At 40.7% G+C, this 20584-nt stretch overlaps 2 protein-coding genes across 10 annotated transcripts in view; one reads left to right on the plus strand and one right to left on the minus strand.

Moving 5' to 3' along the window:
- Window positions 1–20584, plus strand: part of LOC137236590 (succinate--CoA ligase [ADP/GDP-forming] subunit alpha, mitochondrial-like) — a 182236-nt gene that overhangs the window by 37924 nt on the left and 123728 nt on the right. The gene's annotated exons all lie outside the window — the stretch shown is intronic.
- Rab11 (RAS oncogene family member Rab11) lies at window positions 1381–18324 on the minus strand. 5 transcript variants are annotated; one of them, XM_067759349.1, is made up of 5 exons: window positions 18177–18324; window positions 17435–17694; window positions 4922–5043; window positions 3142–3490; window positions 1381–3055 (listed from the first exon to the last, which is right to left on the minus strand). In XM_067759349.1, the coding sequence occupies exons 2-5, from the start codon at window positions 17472–17474 to the stop codon at window positions 2925–2927; spliced, it is 642 nt and encodes a 213-aa protein (XP_067615450.1). In that variant the 5' UTR covers window positions 17475–17694; window positions 18177–18324; the 3' UTR covers window positions 1381–2924. The 5 variants fall into 5 exon arrangements, with proteins under 5 accessions (XP_067615450.1, XP_067615447.1, XP_067615449.1 ...); XM_067759346.1 differs by having other exon boundaries at window positions 17435–17698; window positions 18177–18315; XM_067759348.1 differs by lacking the exon at window positions 18177–18324 and adding an exon at window positions 18028–18170.

Below are 20584 nucleotides of genomic sequence, written 5' to 3' on the forward strand. Positions count from 1 at the left end.
AGCGTTTAAAAAGCTAAACAGTGTTGGAAACTAGAAATCACCCTTTTCTCTAGTCCGCGTGGTTCAAAATTGGCTTTCATAATTTACAAAGGCACGTGGATGCAAACAACGTTTAATAGCTATTTTCCTTTGAGGTAGTAGTGCAGTTTACGGTACCCACCCTAAAGTTGGGCTAAGATTTTCGAGTGAGGTATCAAAAGACGCGCATTAATCTTGAAAACAATAATCCGAAGGCGGAAAAGAAAAATGTTATCTCTGTCCGGAGATATTTGCAGTTGAAGTTGGCGATTTTCATGTGGTTGTTGTTGTGTTTGTACCCACAAAAAAAAATTGTGCGTCACCGTGGCGGTAGCCACGGTTATACCACACACCCGGACTTGGCATGGCGTAACCCAGGGTTATTTTTTATAAGAGCGGCCGAAGGCCGCCAACGCAGAAAGGTGTTCTGCGCAAAAATACTATGGATCCCACCCCCGGTTTCGGAGGGACCGCGGGTCTTTTTTCGGTTTTTCGTTAATATCTTTTGAACGGGTAAAAAAAGTTAACTTCCGCTTTCGTATTCTTATCTAGACGTGAATACGCGTCTTTTGATACCTCACTCGAAAATTTTAGCCCAAATTTCGGTGGGTACCGTAAACTGCACTATTACCTTCCTTTGGTTTCGGGGACGGATATAGCTGAAGAAATTAAATATATTATTTTTTTCAATAATTGTTTGCTTTTTGTAGCGACGCTCGAAAGTAGCTTCGTGTGCAGATCTTGAGGCGTAGAGAAATTGTAGCTATATGAAATATCTTGTACGCGTCTATGAAGCGTAGCCTCGTGTGCAACTTGCCTTATGCATATGTAGATTTCACGTATTTTTATGGAGAACGCCAGCCCGAGCGACACTGGCGCCATCTGACATGAAAAGAAGCCAACTTCTAACTTTTGGTGCAAGCAAAGGATTAAAAGAGTTCGATATTTTCCTTGGCTAGTGGTGCTTTCGCACTTTCCAAGTAAACCCTTGTTGTTGTTGTTGTAGTGACAGTTCTCAAATCAAATCTATGCTATGTAAACCTAACCGGCTATTAAGAGACTATCAATAGTTGGATTATGTGAAATGAACTTAAGGTCAGCATTAGCCAGGCATTAAGAAAACGGCTACGGAAAAGCAAAAGAAATTAACTACCACTAACGAATAGTCCAATTTGTCAACAACGCGATAAAGAACATGTAGTCGAATCACGATATTGAGTTCTTTTCTGATGCCGCTATCATCGTCTACGCGAACTTTGGTCAGTATCTTCGCATTCGCTCTTCTAGTCAGAGTGGAAGTAACGCTAACAAGTTATTGGGTATTTTATATGTTAATGACGATTTGTAATAATTTAATGCGTATTTGTTCTCATTTTTTATTTTTATTTATTTAGATACACTTAACATAGGTAAATATAGCAAAACACAATATAATTGCATTAATCAATCAATCAATTGATTAGATATATATGTATAGTTTTATTTTTCAATTCATACTTATTAAATTTATAATCATCAAATAACTTACAACTGGCTGTTGTTATGTCGCTGTTGCTGTAATAGCGGTTATGTGCTTACCTAAACTTCAATGAAGTTTTTTCAATTTTAATTGATAAATACATATATTTATGTACTTACTCTCTGCTACGCATTTCGATTTACTTATTTTTGTTTTTTGCTCTCTTAAGAAGTTTTTTGGTTTTTGTTTTATCTTTTGCAATTCTATTTAACTGTCATGCTGCGATGTATTAATGTATTTTTTTTATCTTGCCGTGCACTAAACAACGCTCTCTATTTCTCTGTATCACCAGTTGATTGCTATAAGAGCTTTCTTTATGTATGTATTTTAAATATACCTGCTTTTAACAACAATAACTCTCCTTTTGCTGTTTATGCATTCATAAGCCCTTCTCGTTCATGGCCCCATTAACGTCCCCATGCCCTGCGCTTAGGCATTTTGTTAGGTTTCGTGATTATGTACGGCTTATCGACTTGCATTGGTGTTTGTTTCGAGCGTTTCATATTTATGTATGTTATATTTATATAAAAATTCATTTATTGTTTTTTTTTTAATTAAAAAAAGCAAGATGTTCAAATTATTTGCAGTTTCTTACTCTTGTGTGTAAGTGTGTTTAACTTTGTAGCTCTATATACAAATAATTTATATTTTAAATTAATTTCGTTTTCTACTCTTGTTGCTTTCAATTGCTTTTTTCTTTGCTAAAACCACTTACAATTGTTTTAAATATTTATTTATATTTTAAACAAGAATAAAGTATAAAATATAATTTCCAAACGTAAAAGATTTTGTTAAGTATATATATATACACAATTTGTAAACAAAGGTGGAGTTTTGAACAAAACCGAAGCTTTTATATTTTAATTTTTTTTTTTCGTGTATGCATGTAGTACTTGTATAATGATTGTGATTATGGCTTAGCGATTTTAGGCAACAAAGTGTTTATTCTGTATTCTTCTGTTTTTTAAATTTACAGTATTACTTTTTTTTAAAGAAGAATCGGAAAAAAGCAGCAGACTACTAAGTGAAACTGTGGCATTTGAAAGGATGGATTTTACATTTTTTTTTTGCAATTATACTACTTGTGGTTTATTACGCAAGAAAAATGCTCTTTTTGAAATTATAAATACATTTTTATATTATTACATACTTTGCTTTAAATAGAATAAGAAACGAAACAAAAATATTTAATCATCGCAGTTTAACTATTTTGTTTCAATTATGTATACTCTTGCCATTTAATATTTAGTTAATGTTTCTTTTTGTTGGTCGTAGTTGTTGCTGTTATTTTTCTGCTTCTGTTGTAGTTTTCAATAGTATTATTGGTTGGTATAATTTATGCATAAATGACGTTTAAAAGTATTGCAGAATGTGCATAATAAGGCGGTCACTGACAGCATTGTTTGCGCACATCAGCCGTTACAGTCGGCTTCACATCGATGGGTTCCACATTTGGACGTATAACATCACCTTCCGGTGGATCTCTGATTTGTTTCTGGGATACGATACGATAGATTTCTGCAAATTATGATTGGGATTAATCAGGTAATTTAATCAATTAATTAATTCGAAGCACGTGTTCATCATTAATTTCAAACACATACCTGTGAGTATATTTTGGAATGCTGTTTCAACATTCGTCGAATCCAATGCTGACGTTTCAATGAAACTCAGTCCGTTGCGCTCGGCAAAGAGTTTCGCCTCATCTGTCGGCACTGAACGCAAATGTCGCAAATCGGATTTGTTGCCCACTAACATAATAACAATATTCTGATCGGCATGATCGCGCAATTCTCGCAACCATCGCTCTACATTCTCGTACGTTAAATGTTTGGCAATATCATAGACGAGCAGTGCACCGACAGCACCACGATAATATGCAGATGTAATGGCTCGATAACGTTCTTGACCAGCCGTATCCCATATTTGCGCTTTAATAGTCTTGCCATCAACCTTAAATGAAAATAAAAAAGCAAGATACGGCGTGTTTTAAATCCATAACAAATATCATGCAAAATGAAACGACAGCCTAAAGCTTTTGTATTTTTATAAGGAAAATATCGGTATACATATCACAATTTTCTTTTTTCGTAAGCTTTACCTCAATCGCTTTTTATAGGAACGCGTAAACTAAAAAATATATTATAGAAACCCTCCTTGGGTAGCCCGTTTGCGTTTAAAAACAAGGTCAGGAGGGTCTTTATTTCCGTTGGTGTTTCCGGTTGATGCCCGTTGTTGCAAAGAGCATGGATGGATCACGGTGAAGGTAATATGAAGATCGCATGTGGTCATAACAAATCGTTCCCGAGATGGTCGGGCTTGGTACCGGAACGTATCGGATCTGCATCTCTGCAACAACAAAATGTAGGTCCCGCTAATTTGAAGAAAAAAGTAGAATTGGCCAACCACAATTTGGAGAAGCACTGCGTTAATCTTTTCGGAGATACATATATCATTGCAAATTATTATAATTAATTGGCCAACTCAACGACTGGATCAAATTCAATACTTCCATATTATTATTCATCTATTTATAAAGATCCCGAAGGCTTTGATTGTAATTTGCCTGATATAGACCCGGTACATTCCGGTAACAAGCACCCTAACGTTTCAGCCAGACCATCTTGGAAACGATTTCATATGACCACGTTGAATCTTCTAGGTCATACCGTCCAACCACCCACCCCTTATTCCCAATAAATACTTCCATCTGTGTTTAGTAAAACAGATGTTAAAAAATACTCTATAGATGGCGCAAAAGGACACTCCCCGAAGGCCTTGGGGAGTGTTATCGATGTTGATGGTCCTTTGCCGGGTGCATATCCGGTACGTTCCGGTAAGAAGCACCATCCATCAGGATCTTGGGGTTGCCAGAGCCTCGACTGTTAAAGAAACATTATTCGCCACGGGTAGGTGAGGTTGACAATTGGGTTGGAGAACCTATATATTGCGCTGGCAACCCCTTTATGAAAAACAATCTGATAGAGCGATTTTGAAATATATTCTGATACATAAGCCTTTTTTAAGCTGGCAGCAGAAATAGGGTGATTTTAAAGCTGTTCTGGCACGGTTAAATGATCTCCCAATGCTTTTCATTGAATTTTAGAATAAAATAGTTAACAGTTCCTCTAATTTCATGCCGATGAAAACAATTGTAATAGTTCGTTAATCATCGTCGTAAATCGGGTGGGAAAAGCTTGGGAAGAGTGAGGGAAACAGAATAGAGGGAAATGCACTCAAAGGCGAAGTGGAAGAAGTGAAATACGAGATAGTGAGCGATAAAAACTCTTAGAAATATTTCAAAAATAAGCAGGTAAAAAAAGTACGGGAAGGACAACGTATGTTTGGTCTGGTAGTCTATTATATGTATTACTGTATCCTTACCTCTATGCTTCGTGTTGCAAACTCAACGCCAATTGTTGATTTCGATTCTAAGTTGAATTCGTTACGCGTAAAGCGGGAAAGCAAATTACTTTTGCCCACCCCTGAATCACCGATAAGCACAACTGCAAATAAATAAATAAAAAAGAAAAAGTGCGTTAGATGGAGTTTTTGAAAGCATTAATGAATATAAAATATGGTTGAAATAAGTACTTAAATTAAGAACAATACTTAATTCTAGCTAACCTGTCTGATCAGGTTATGTTTCGCTTCCCAAGGAAGTCGGTTGTATGTACCGGAGCGACTCGGGATTTTTCCCGACCAAGGACTGTCATTTCAGTGTGACCCCATTTAATTTGTTTCGTCCCTCCCACAAATTGTCATCCTCCCAGCAGCTCCTTGCAGCAGGACTGCTACATATTCTCTTACTCCGGGAAGGTATCGAACCCAATCCGGGTCCGTCTCCTGACCCCGGTCCTGAGAAATGGTTTTGCTGCATTTGCCAGAAAAGAATCTTTTTAGGACGGTCATACTCTGTTCAGTGTGTCTCGTGCAAGGGATGGTTGCATCGGACAGGTTGTTCTGGGCTTGATCCCAAACCCCGACGTCCACGTAACTTTTATAAATCTTTTGTGGCTCCTTGCTGCTCACGCCCAAGGGCGTCCCGTAGTCTACGCCTAAGCGCCCCCCCCCCCCCCACTACCTTCCAGCAGCCTTGCTGCTCAGCAAGCCACAACAAGTACCGCCTGCTGCTCGCGCCCCACGGCGCCAACAACTCTAACAGCTGATACCACTCATAACTACTACCTTCGTAGTAGAGCTGGTAGCAATGCTGAGCATCAGCCCCTGCCCCCGTCTTCTCTCCCCCCCCCCCCCCCCCCCTCTTTTCTGGCAGCAATCGTGCAGGTGAGGGAAACATACTCTTAGTCCCTACCCCCGTTTGCACCGTCTGCCAGCTCAGAATATATAGGTTTGCGACATCCGCTGAATGCAGTTCCTGCCTTGGGTGGTGCCACTTTCCTAGATGTTCTGGTCTCCGCGACGGAAACCCCTTGACGGGTTTCATCGCGCCATGTTGCCAGGTCGCAAACCCAAATCATCCGGGTACCCCAATGCTTGCCCAAGGGTGCCCAGTCCCAAGGCCACAACAGCAATTGCGTCCTGGCCTTCCACAACCTAGGCGTAGTCACCCGTCACTTACCCCTAGAGTGGCGGCGTCACCCCTAATGCACTTCAGAATTCTGCAGTTAAACTGTAATGGACTAACTGGGAAGATTACGGAGATAGTCGATTTCATGAAGCGGCACAACATCCGCATTGCTGCGATTCAAGAGACTAAACTCACAGCAAGATCTGCATTGCAGACCTGCTCTGGGTATAATGTCCACAGGAAAGACCGCGAGAGCGGAAAAGGGAGGCGGCCTCGCGTTTATTATACACCACTCTGTGCAATATCATATATTTGATCCTGGCATCGACCGCAGGGACAATGTCTTAGAACGCCAAGGCCTATCTGTCCGGTCAGGCGATGCAAATCTAGAAATCATCAACATCTACATCCCTCCTGTCACCTGTTGCCCCAGTGGATACCGCCCTACAATCGAGGCCTTACTCACTAGCAACAATCGCATTATCTTAGGCGATTTCAATGCCCATCACGACCTATGGCATTCAAACTTGCGGGCGGACAGTAGGGGTGAGATGTTGGCGGATCAAATAGAAGAAACGACGTTCTGCACAATAAACGGAGACGCCCCCACACGTATGGCAGGAAGCTGTCATAGCTCGCCAGACATCTCAATCGTGAGCGCAGAACTCGTAAACTGCGTCAACTGGCAGCCGATGGTAACATTGGCATCCGACCACCTGCACATACTTCTTTCGTTCGAGCGTACCGCCGACTTCATCGTCACCGAAAAACGCACTTTCATAAACTTCAAAAAAGGTAAGTGGGAAGAATATAAATCTGCAACAGACAGCAGCTTTGCTGCCCTCCCTATCCCGACTGATGCCCGCCAAGGGGAGTGTGCCTTCGGTAAGGTCATTGAATCCGCCTCGGCACATTTCATTCCCGCCGGGAGAATTCCCGAAATCCGGCCCACTTCCCGGCGGAGGCCGCGAGCTTAGCGAGGGAACGCGACCTTATAAGACAGCTTGATCCAGGCGACCCCCAAATAAGGGATATAAACCAACGCATCAGATTGCTTGTGGATGAACACAAGCGGGCGAAATGGGAAGAGCACCTAAGAGGTTGTAACCTCTCTACCGGTGTGGGTAAACTTTGGTCCACCGTAAAGTCCCTATCGAATCCGACTAAGCACAAAGACAAAGTTTCCATCGCCTTTGGCAATAAGGTGCTGTCGGATGCGAAAAAATGCGCGAGCGCTTTCTGCCGACAATATATAATGCATCCTACGGTCGACAAAGATAGACGGAGAGCCAATAGACACGCACATAAACACAAATTCAGCGCGTCACCAATCACCATCACCGCTAGAGAGGTTGAGGACGCCATTGGTCGCGCTAAACCATCCAAAGCAGTGGGCCCAGACGGCATAGCCATGCCGATGCTTAAAAACCTAGGGAAAGAGGGTTTCAAATATTTAGCGCATGTCTTCAACCTGTCTCTTTCCACCTTTGTCATACCCGAGAAATGGAAAATGGCCAAGGTGGTCCCGCTACTAAAGCCTGGGAAACCAGCTAACGTAGGTGAGTCATATCGTCCGATATCTCTCCTATCGCCAGTGGCAAAGACGCTTGAAGCCATTTTGCTCCCTTATTTTCAAGCACATTTGCAGCTAGCCCCTCATCAGCATGGCTTCAGAAAACTCCATAGCACTACCTCCGCGCTAAATGTCATTGGCACCCAAATAAATTGCGGTTTGAATCAATACCCCCACCATAGAACAGTACTCGTAGCGCTAGACCTATCAAAAGCCTTTGATACGGTGAACCATGGCTCGTTACTGCAAGACCTGGAAGGGTCTACCCTTCCCCCATGTCTTAAAAGGTGGACCGCAAATTATCTGGGTGGTCGGCAGGCATCTGTGCAATTCAGAAACGAAACATCAAAACCAAGGAGAATTAAACAAGGGGTGCCACAGGGTGGTGTCCTATCCCCACTTTTGTTTAATTTCTACATATCTAAGCTACCTTCACCACCGGAAGGAGTCACAATCCTTTCCTACGCCGATGACTGCACAATAATGGCCACAGGCCCAGGCCCAGAGATCGATGAGCTATGCAATAAAGTAAACGGCTATCTCCCTGATCTCTCCAGTTTTTTCGCCTCGCGAAACCTGGCATTGTCACCGACTAAATCTTCCGCGACCTTATTTACAACATGGACGCCCCAAATGTCGACCATATTGAACATCCACGTCGATGGCACTACGCTGTCTTCTTATGTCCCCAGAACACCATCTGCATAATGAGGCGAGAATACTCCCCATCAGGGAGAGAAATGAGATGCTGACCAAACAGTTTCTGTTGAATACCCAGAAACCTGGGCATCCCAACAGACACCTGATTGACGAACCAGCACCGCCTCGGGGCCTAAGGAGTCATCTCCATAAGCATTTTGAGGAAATACGGCACCTGAGAACACAGCCGTATGGGCGGTGCTGGTTCGTCAATCAGATATGACTCACCTACGTTAGCTGGTTTCCCAGGCTTTAGTAGCGGGACCACCTTGGCCATTTTCCATTTCTCGGGTATGGCAAAGGTGGAGAGGGACAGGTTGAAGACATGCGGTAAATATTTGAAACCCTCTTTCCCTAGGTTTTTAAGCATCGGCATGGCTATGCTGTCTGGGCCCACTGCTTTGGATGGTTTAGCGCGACCTTGATGCCAGGAATTGCTCGGTGAATCCAGTACTCAAAGAACAATACCCAAAAGTCGCGGTAGATGAACGCACACTCCCCAGGGAAACGCGAGTTACTCTAGCTCAACTTCCATTTGGATACTGTAACAGGATAAACTCTTACCTATCCAGAATCAACCCCGACATACAAAATGTAAGCCCTGCTTGCAATGTGTCCCTACATGACACCAACCATCTCTTTAATTGTAATGTGGAACCAACGCCTCTAACACCCCTCTCATTATGGTCCACCCCTGTTGAAACAGCAAGTTTCCTTGGACTCCCGTTAGAGGATATTGATGACAATTTGTGATCGGTCGAACCTATTGGATGGGGCGAAGCACTACTACAACAACAACAACAGCACGGAAAGGAGCTGCCTATATGTCGCTATGCCTCAATTTGGATTCCCCACAAAATGTATACGGCTGTGCAAAATGACGTTGAGCAACACCATCAGTTGTCAGAATTGGGAAAGGCCTCTCCCAAACTAAACGAGGTTTCAGACAGGGTGAACCCCTATTATGCGACTTCTTTAATTTGATGCTGGAGAAAATTATACTAGCTGCAGAGCTTAACCGCTCTGGAACAATATTCTATAGAAACGTGCAATTACTGGCGTATGCTGATGTCAATTATATCATTTGCTTTTCAATTGAAATTTTTTTCTAAACGAGTAGAAATAATTTTGTAGCTTTAGAAAAAAAAAACGCCCATAGAGAATACTCCTATAGATTTGTTAGGAATTAATTAAAATAAAATCACGGGCCGAATCGTAACAACATACTATCCGTGATCGAATGCCGTTTTTTAAAACACAAAACCTCCGAAATGGTGTATCGGATTAATGAAATAAGCGAACTAGGGATAATAGAAGCAGATTACACAAAAGTGTAACCCAAGGCAGTCGGTTCTATGTACCAGAGCGACTCGGGATTTTTCCCTACCAAGTACTGTCATTTCAGTGTAACCCCATTTAATTTGTTGCGTCCCTCCCACAAATTTTCATCCTCCCAGCAGCTCCTTGCAGCAGGACTGCTCCATATTATCTTGCTCCGGAAAGGTATCGAACCCAATCCGGGTCCGTCTCTTGACCCCGGTCTTGAGAAATGGTTTTGCCTCATCTGCCGACGGTCATACTCTTGCCAGTGTCTCGTGTAAGGGATGGTTGCATCGGACAGGTTGTTCTGGGCTAGATCCCAAAACCAGACGTCCACGTAACTTCTATAAATCTTTTGTGGCTCCTTGCTTGTTGTTGCGTAGTCTGCCCCTTAGCGCCCCCCCCCCCCCCCCCCCACCCTCTACCTTCCAGCAGCCCCCTGTTCAGCAAGCCACAAGTACCCGCTGCTGCTCGCACCCCACGGATCCACCAACAGTCGGGAGCAATGCCGAGCATCAGCCCCTGTCCCCGTATTTACAACATGGACGTCCTAAATGTCGACCATTTTGAACATCCACGTCGATGGCACTACGCTACCTACTGTCCTACGCCCCAAAATCTTGGGTGTGACGTTTGATCAGGATCTACATTTTGGTGAGCATGCAGCCGCAATTGTACCGAAAATCCAGAGCCGTAATAAAATCCTCAAATCCCTTGCTGGCAGTACTTGCGGAAAAGACAAAGAAACGCTCATTACTACATACAAAGAAATTGGCCAGCCGATTGCATGCTACGCGTCCCCTAAATGATCGCCAAGCCTAAAAACTACTCACTGGAAGAAGCTGCAGGCCTGCCAAAATACTGCTCTCAGAACCGCCACGGGCTGTCCTCTTATGTTCCCAGAACACAATCTACATAATGAGGCGAGAATACTCCTCATCAGGGAGAGAAATGAGATGCTAACCAAACAGTTCCTGTTGAATACCCAGAAACCTGGGCATCCCAATAGACATCTGATTGATGAGCCAACGCCGCCTAGGGGCTTAAGGAATCATCCACGTAAGCATTATGAGGAAATACGGCACCTGAGAACTCAGCCGTATGAAGCAAAAAAACACAAGCAGGTCCTCAGTGAACTCCACACACAGCCGTCGGTCTTTATGCCAGGAATTGCCCGGTGAATCCAGTACTCAAAGAACAGTACCCAAAACTTGCGGAAGAGGAACGCATACTCCCCAGGGAAACGCGAGTCACTCTAGCTCAACTTCGTTCCGGATACTGTAACAGACTAAACTCTTACCTATCCAGAATCAACCCCGACATACAAAATGTATGCCCCGCTTGCACTGTGTCCCCACATGACACCAACAATCTCTTTAAACACAGCCTAGAAAAATGCGTGCACAAGAAAAGGAGCGGCGCCACTCCGATAGAGGTTAACCGGCTTGAAAAAATAGGCCCACTTAACTGGGCTTACCAGATGTGTTTCCCTGAATATCAAAAGCTCACGTTAATAGACACAGTGTAATTGGAAGGAATAGAGCTGAAATCAAGAGGCAACAAAAAGGATTAAAAGCGAGAGATTAACTTCATAGGGTAATAATTGGAAAACGAAGTACGTTGTTTTAAAGAGTAGCCCAAATATAAACACACAAGTAGTTGGCACTAATTCCCATAATGGGGAAAATGTACAACAGAATGTTAATCATACAATCAAAAATATTCAAGAAAGGGGATGTGCAGAAGAATGCAATTGTAGAAGTTTTATAGAAAAGTTGGTACCCAATACTATGTGTGGACATATGTAAATACATATGTATATATGTATATATGCATATAGTATGTAAGTAAAGAAGGGCAAAGAGCTCAATTGTTGAAGATGCTGGGAATGAAATCTGTTATTATGCATCATCGATAGATGAATGAGCAAAAGAGAATATGAAATGAAAAGAACTGTATGAAGAGTGTCTACAATAAATAAAAGGTAGCAACAAAGGAAATTATGTGTCCGATTAATACGCAATCATGTGCTATTTAACTACAGATGTTCACTTGTACGGTGCCTTCCACTGAATAAAGAACGATTTGATACGGGGGGAATTTAAAAAAAACAGCTAGTTAGCGGGTTAGGGGTCTTAGAATATACCTGGGGCAGGCATGCCTGTCGTAAGAAGCGATTAAAATACCCAAATGATTCAAAGGGTTTTCAGCGCATTTTATAGCTTCTTCAACCCAATTGTAACAAGCTCTAATCCCGTTTCTCTAGCAGCTGAGACTCTGGCGACCTCAAGTTCCATGGAACTAGGGGTGGGGAAGGGATGGCCTAGAAGGTTCAATGTGGTCATATTAAATCGTTCCCGAGATCGTCGGCTTGTACGTTAATGGTGCTTGTTACCGGATCAATATCCGGCAAAGGACCATCAACATCACTAACACTTCCCAAAACCTTCGGGGTGTCTTTACCGCTACCGCTGAAAGATATTTACGTAAAACTATGCAAAAAACCCGAAGAGTGGTTGCAATTTACAGTTGCTTACCTAGCATATATTTAAAATATTAGGAAAAGTTAAAAGCGTTCAATAAATTGAAATTCGAAAATTATGATAAAAGGGGGAAAACAACTATAAACAGTTCTCGGCCTGGGTCAGTGGTACAGACAGCTAATAATACATCGTCTTTAACAACAACAACAACAGCTCCCGCTGCACCTATCTCCTTCATTTGCGTCTGTCGCTTCGTCACCGTCCGCTACCACCAGCGAGTGTGCTCGTGGTAAATCTGCTGCTGCTAATACCAATGCCAATGCTTTTGAAAATAATTCTGCTGCCGCTAACACCAATAATGCACGTACAGTTGTTGTTGGTACAAGCACAAGTTGTGAGCTTGATGTCGCTGCTCGTCTGGAATGGTTTCATGTAGGATCGTTCAAACCGTCCGTAGAAACTACTGAAATTACTACGTATATAGCAAAACTTACTTGCATCAAAGAAAATTCTATATCATGCTATAAATTAATAAAAAAAAAAGATGTAGCGGTAGAGACAGTAAGTAAAGTAAACTTCAAAATTGGAGTTCCGTCCTCAGATAGAGCAAAAATTATGGACTCGGGGCTGTGGTCGTCAAATGTCAAAATCCGACCGTTTGAGTTTTTTTCAAAAGTTTGTCTCGACAGAGGGAGGACAGTGAGTGATGCGCCTATCACAAATCCAAAGCTCACAATGCAGGTGGTCTGCGTACAAAAACAAATGAGCTATTTGAATCGGCAGCGACCCACGACTTTGATGTCATCATACTCGTGGAAACGTGGCTAACTGCAGATTTTTTATCATCAGAGCTTTTTGATCGTTTTTATAATGTCTATCGAAGGGACGGAGTACTCAACCGGGGGTAACAAGAGGGGGCTGTATTTTGGTGGCTGGCAAGTCGTGAAGTGCAACTACACGTTAATGATGCCAACATTGAGCAAATTTGTATTTCTGTAAATATAGGAGAAACGTTCCTTGATAGTATAAATGAAATTTTCTTTATTGCTAGTTACATCCCACCAAATAACAATTATGGAATGTGCAAGTCACATATTGATTATATCAGCTTTTTTATTGATTCTCTATTACCTCACCAAACGCCCTGTATTTTGGGCGACTTTAATCTGGGTTCTATTCAATGGGTGAGAGATCCAGATGACGGCATTTTAACCCCCTTTACATCTAACAAGGATGTGGAGGACTTACTTTGTGATACATTGTACTCCTTTAACCTATCTCAAATTAACGACATTGGAAATGATTTAAACAGAGTGTTAGATCTAATTTTTATAAACAATGATATATCCTGTGATATTTATAAGTGTGATATGCCACTCACCTCTGAATCGCTTCATCACAAAGCAATCTCTATCCAGTTCTCATTATATAAATACGATAATAACTCCACTGAACCCGAGTACTACTTCAATTTTTATAAGGCTAATTTTACGGCTCTGAATGCGTTTTTCGACTCCATTGATTGGAATTTAATCTTTGAGCAATTAGACTTATCAAATATGTATATGAAGTTCAAGAGCGTAGTAGAAGAAAGCCTTAACTTATACGTCCCAGCCCACAGAAAAAAGAGATCTTTCAATCTCCCATGGTAAACAAAAGAACTTTTGAGGTTAAAAAACCAACGAAACAAAGCAAATAAAAAATTTAAGAAAACTGGCTCTGCTGACGACGAAACAAAATTTGCTGAGTGCAGGAAGAAATTTGAATGCCTATCCAAGTTCCTTCATGATAAATATATTAATTCGCTTGAGACTAACATAAAAGCCAACCCGAAGTCTTTTTGGGTTTTTGTTAACTCAAAACGAAAATATAACGGTATGCCGAAATCAATGGAGTTTGGAGGCAAAGTTCCTTCCTCAACTCAGGAAGCATGTGAGCTCTTTGCCGACTTCTTCGGGTCGGTATTTAACAGGTTCCGGACAGTTAGTGCGTCATGTGATACATCTGCCATAGTGGAGTCTGTAAATATTGGTCAGTTCACGGTTACAGAGGAAGAAGTCCTGGAGTCCCTTATGAACCTTGATGTATCTAAGGGAGCTGGACACGATCTTCTGCCACCTTTGTTCTTAAAGAATTGTGCGGTTTCACTCTATCCGCCTCTTACTAAAAACTTTAACAAGTCCCTTGAATGTGGTAATTTCCTTGACGAATGGAAAGTGGCATTCTTATCGCCAATTTATAAGTCTGGCCCTCGAAGCAAGGTAGACAACTATCGACCCATTGCTAAGCTATCCATCATCCCAAAGCTGCTGGACAAAATTGTAAATGACCAGCTTTTGCAGTTTTTAAAAACTATATTGTCCCTCAACAGCATGGTTTTTATCCAGGGAGATCCATCAGCAAAAATCCCACCTATATAAGTCCCAACATCAACAACAAGCATACACCATAAAAATTCGAGTCGGCCAAATCAATTTACGAAACAAAAATTCTTTGTGCGACATGTCATAAAGTCAAATGTCCGAAAGCGATAGCAAAACCAAATGACTACATATTCGACTCGTGCAAACCCGTATAAACAAGAACAAGAGTAAATATGGGTGCACAGAAAGACAATACATTTGAATGAAGTTGGATTGAATATGTGACTTACTGAACTGGAGTTATGCGGCTGTTGTTGTGGGGGCGGTTTAACAAAACAGCTGAATTGAGTATAAAACAACTGTGCGTATTATTTCAAAAACTGCTTCTGCTAGAAGACTTAAGTCTGATGCAGACAGCACATATCATTTTTTTAGTACAGTAAGTTGTTTTCCCTTAAGTATGTATTTATTGTTTAATACATTATGTAAGAATGTTTTCTCTTATTTTTTGAATTAATCATAGCATAATAAAATATAATAATGTTTAACATTATGAATGTCAATGCTTGTGTTCGTGCCCATAGCCAATACAATCATTAGCAAGTAACGTTGAATAAGTTCGCATAAAACCCAATAACATATACCCAGTTGTGACAAATAACACACAGCTGAGATTAGAATCGTCTTTTATTTTTAGTTTTTTAATTAATAATGACTTCCTTTGAACGGCCGAGGCATATTTGTGGAGTTTGAAAGACGATGGATTTATCTAAACTGCTTAAAATCGGAATTTGTGGTCGATTGTGGAACCCCCCTTTCTGTAAGAGATCCAACTATATTTTTAATAATAATCAGTTTAAAAAAAAATTTTTGACATTTGTCACGAATGTCATCAACATCCTCTAACGGAAGTTCAAGGAAATTAATTTGTCATTGAAGGCGGGGTCGCATCAATTAGCTACCTGTTTGGGTGCCAAGGTTACTGGTAGACATGCATTTATATGACACACAGATATTTCAAGACACCAGAGGGCTTTGGAGCTAAAACAAGAATGTCCGTAATACTGGGACAGTTCGCGATCATATTTCAAGCGGAACAATTCGCCTTAAGTATGTGTGCAGATATAGCTTAAACGTGGCTGCATAAATGAGAGCATCGCTTAGCAACTAGTAACACCATCAGTCTGGGCGGAATTTATTGCCCTAGAGGTGTGGAGGGGAATCCGCAGGCAGACAATTTGGCCAAGAAGGAAAGTACAATGAAGCACATTGGACCTGAACCCTTTGTAGCAATAGGAACTAGCACAATAAAAAATGCGATGTTGAGGGAAGAGATATATCTGAGAAACCAACACATAAACCAAACAACAGGGAAGGACATTTGTGGACGGATACATCATTAAGCAAAACATAGCGATACAATGTCTTTGAATACTAACAATATTCCGCTAATTCAAGTTTGAAGGTAATCATATACACTCCATCAAGACGAGTGCAATATTCGAATTTCTGAAGTTACTCGGCCTGTGTGAGATACTATGAGAAGAGAGCACAGTAGACCTACATCTCACAGTACAAAACCTCAAATAAGCATATTCTATTATTATTAAGGAGGGGAGTGTTTTTCAAAGAATGCATAAATGAGAATGACTTTTTGTTTCACAAAGATTAACAATGTTCTCGATGTGATGATTATAGAGGCTTTCACAACTATTTGACGGTATATAAGAGCAGCAAATAAAAGAAGATTCAGACGGGCTTGATATGCAGAGACACAGCTGATCTATTAGAGTCGTGTTGAAGTAGTTGAAATACAGATGAGTGTACGATGAGCTGTACGAGCTTTACGCATACATCAACATATGTAGTCTAGCGAATTAAAACACAGCGGTTGAGCTGGCTAGGCCATGTTATGCGAATGACAGATGATGCTCCGAATAAAAAAGTGTTTCTATCGAAGCCCGCATATGGAAGCAGAAGAGGGCGGCCCTCGCTCCGCTGGAAGGACCAGGTGGAAAACGATTTAAACTCCCTTGGTGTGACCAATTGGCCCCGGTTTGCAGAGAGAAGCGACTGGCGCACCTTGTTGGACGGCCATAAACGGTTAAGCGCCAATTAAGTAAGTAGGCACCTTCTTACTGCAATGAGAACGCCACCACCCTTCCTCTAACCAGTTCTAGCATAATCTCTATCCTTACAGAATATGAAAAATAACTTTGCATCAAAATACTCTTCATCGAAGAAATCGGAGTTGAGCCAGGTTTCACCGATGACATGAACATCGAAGTCCATACGGGAAGTTGACAAGAAGATGTCCTTAGTTTTGGTGTGCATGCCGCCTATATTTTGAAAATATAATTTCAGATGCGGCCATTCCAGATGTGTGTCAAATGTGGTCATATTAAATTGCTCGCAAGACGTTCGGGCTTGTACCTATATCATGATTGTTACCGGAACGTACCGGATTTATAAAAATATCCGGGTGTTAGTTTACAAACAGGTCGACTGTGAATTGAAATATAACCTGTGTGTAACTTGAAATATAACCTTTTCATATGGTTGTTGTAAACATGAAATTAAGTTGTGTACAAAGTGATTTTACACGGATGTGTAACACTTTTAGTCATTCTGTTATAGAATAACCCAGAATTATGTTTGAAATACATTTGGCTTTTCTGGAATACATTTGGTTGTTCCCAACGATTTGTGTAAAAGGTATTTTGCAACTGGGTATCACAAAAACTCGAAACTTCACCAGCCAACCACTCACCCAAACATAGGCTACGTCATCGCACGATATTGATGAATGACTTCCATTTTCATTCCACTTTCTTGCAAATTTTCTTCATTATTTCACTTTTGTTACTTTAACGTGTATCAAATACTTTTTAATTAGCATAAATTTTTAATAACATTCCATTCAATTACCTTTAAATAAATAATCATATTCATCCTCCCTTGTACCCATATTTGATTGTGAATTTTTATTTTTCAAAACTCTTCAGATATTTCCTTCTTTGCAATTGGGTGAATTGCCTTTATATATTTTTTTAATTATTCAACTTGTTTTATGTATTTTTCCAATACCCTTTTTGTGCCTTCTTTTTTATCGTCGCTTTTCACTTGGAAGTTTCTTCGTCCAATGTATAATTTGCGTACATGTATTTTTACTTTTCTTTAGCAAAGCTCTTTCTTTTTAGTAATAAAAAATCCACGCGATTATTCACCAAAATACATTCGATGGAGCACATAAACACGTATGATGATAATGAAACCAAATGGGCAAAATTTCGACGGTCCAGTGGATTGGTGACAAGCGGCGACGGCAAACACAGCCAAAAGAAAAAAAGAAAATGTTAAATTAGAAAAAAATGACGGGCGGTATCTTTTTCACTGATTATTAAGAGGCTGTCGTTTAGAGCAATTAATTCTACTTAATTAAATGTAAGCACTTCTCTTTTGGGGCCGCTCTTGTACTTCCAACGGAATTTGCTTACACTTTGCATACACAATTTTCTAACCTAAACCATTTATATGCAAAACACATTTGAGTAGATTTGTTCACTATAAATTCCTACACTTAATAGATATTTCGTAAAGGCTTTCACTTAATATCATTTAAGCACATTTATTTTAATGGCGTTTCAGGAAAAACTTGAAAATTAATCACCTTTTTTACGTGACAACTACGACGACGACAAACGAAAATATCTTCTTCTTCTTCTTGAAACGGGGTGCTGTTGTTCAATATCAAATATGGCGGGGGCGAAAATGACTGAAAACAGAATAATGAATCTATTACAATACGCATTGAACAGGGGTCCATGGTGGAATAACCAGGTGAAGTAAGCCGTCAATTGTCTCGCTCTAAATTCTTCTTTGGTCTGTCATTCGGCTATCTGAGAATTTTTCACCAATATTGTCCCCGAAAAGTGTGGCGTTTTGCATTTTTCAAGAGTAAAATATGCCACTTTTAGTACTTTTTTCACATTAACCTACCTCATCCTACTAGGTCCTAGCGCCAAATTGCTGCTACAAAATATAGGAAGGGTAGTAGTGCAATTTAGGGGCCCACCCTAAAGTTGGGCCAAGATTTTCGAGTGAGGTATCAAAAGACGCGTATTAATATCGAGAACAATAATCTGAAGGCGGAAAGAAAAAGTTTATCTCTGTCCGGAGATATTTGCAGTTGAAGTTGGCGATTTTCATGTGGTTGTTGTTTTGTCGTACCCATAAAAAAAATTGTGCATCACCGTGGCGGTAGCCACGGTTTTACCACACACCCAGACTTGGCATGGGATTCAAGTGGTTGTGTAGCGCAATATATAGCTTCTCCAGCCCAATTGTCAACCTCACCTTCGAGCGGCGAATCCCGTTTCACTAACAGACGAGGCTCTGGCGACCCCAAGCTCCACTTGGAACTTGGGGGTGGGGAGGTAGGGGTGGCCTGGAGGTTCAATGTGGCCATATAAATCGTTCCCGAGATGGTCGGGCCAGCACCTTAATGGTGCTGTGTTACCGGAGCGTATCGGATCTGTATCCGACAAAGGACCATCACATCGATAACACTCCCCAAAGCCTTCGGGGAGTAACCTAATCGCTACAACAACAACTTGGCATGGCGTAGCCTAGGGTTATTTTTTATAAGCGCGGCCGAAGGCCGCCAACGCAGAAAGGTGTTCTGCGCAAAAATACTATGGATCCCACCCCCGGTTTCGGAAGTACCCGCGGATCTTTTTTCGGTTTTTCGTTAATATCTTTTGAACGGGTAAAAAAAGTTAACTGCCGCTTTCGGATTCTTGATCTAGACGTGAATATGCGTCTTTTGATACCTCACTCAAAAAAAAAAAAGTACCAATTTTAGGGTGGGGCCCCCAAACTGCATAATTACCATAGGAAGTTACAATGGTGAATTTTGGCTAGCTTTTCAGATAAAGGGCTATGTATCGCCATTATCCTAACTCGAATTAGGTAGTTTTTTCAAATTGCCATCATTTCCGCGGTAGTAACCATAATAATAACAGGTGCTAATTGAAAGGAAACCACTCCACTAACTCAACGTATACGAAATCACTCACACCCCTATTATGAATTTTCATACGATAAACGGTAAACGCTTGCTAGCGTATCGTAAAAAATCAGTTTTCATTCAAATTGCGATTTCCACACGCCCGATAGATGTACTATTGTGAATGACAGCAGAGTTTTGTGTACGATTTATTGCATGGTTCAATTATGTACAGGTTGGCTCATCTCATCAGCTGATTTTATTTATGTCATTGCATGGTCGAAGGGATTGTCAAATGGAGATGGCAAACTCAAAATGAAACCAACACATTGGCAACATTTTACTTACACATACAAAAACTGCTAAGTTTTATGTTTCCATTCCATACCATTCACACCAACACCAATACACAGATTTTGACAATATGAACAGACATATTTTGTTGCTTTACAGATGAGCCAACCTGTATATAGTTGAACCATGGATTTATTGTGAATCTATACGAAAAAGATAGCAAAACAAAACGCAAATACTAAAAATTCAATTGTCTTGTACGTAAAAGTGACAAACGTTTTTAAAAGCTGTAATAATAACCTGCTTTCTGCAACCTCTGTTGCCTTTTATAAAAACTCAAATGAAAAAATTGTCGAAACTTGCATAAAGGCCATAGAAAGAAAAAAATTTAGAGATGCTTCCAATCTTCTTAAAATGAACTCTACACTGTAAGTACTTGACATACTAGAAGGAAGTAAAAAAATAGATTTCAGAGTATGTTTTACCACCATACCATATATACATATATATAATACTTCTATCAAAGAGGATAAATACAATAAGAGCCGTCACTCGTTATTTTTTTGGCATTTACTCCTCGATGTATACTGAGAGGTATTCGCTACTTTTTTTTGGGCGAGATGTTTATAAATGTTTTCTATACATTTTCGTGGGGTATTTGTGTTTATTTTTCGACTGTATTTAATTAATTTATTTAATTCTCTTTCCAAAAATCACAGTTGCACAAGGGGCCTACACGGCATGGATAAATGCGAGACAATTAAAAATGTCCCTCT

Source organism: Eurosta solidaginis, chromosome 1, assembly GCF_040869045.1.
Source record: "Eurosta solidaginis isolate ZX-2024a chromosome 1, ASM4086904v1, whole genome shotgun sequence".
In the NCBI taxonomy this organism is placed as follows: Eukaryota; Metazoa; Arthropoda; class Insecta; order Diptera; family Tephritidae; genus Eurosta; species Eurosta solidaginis.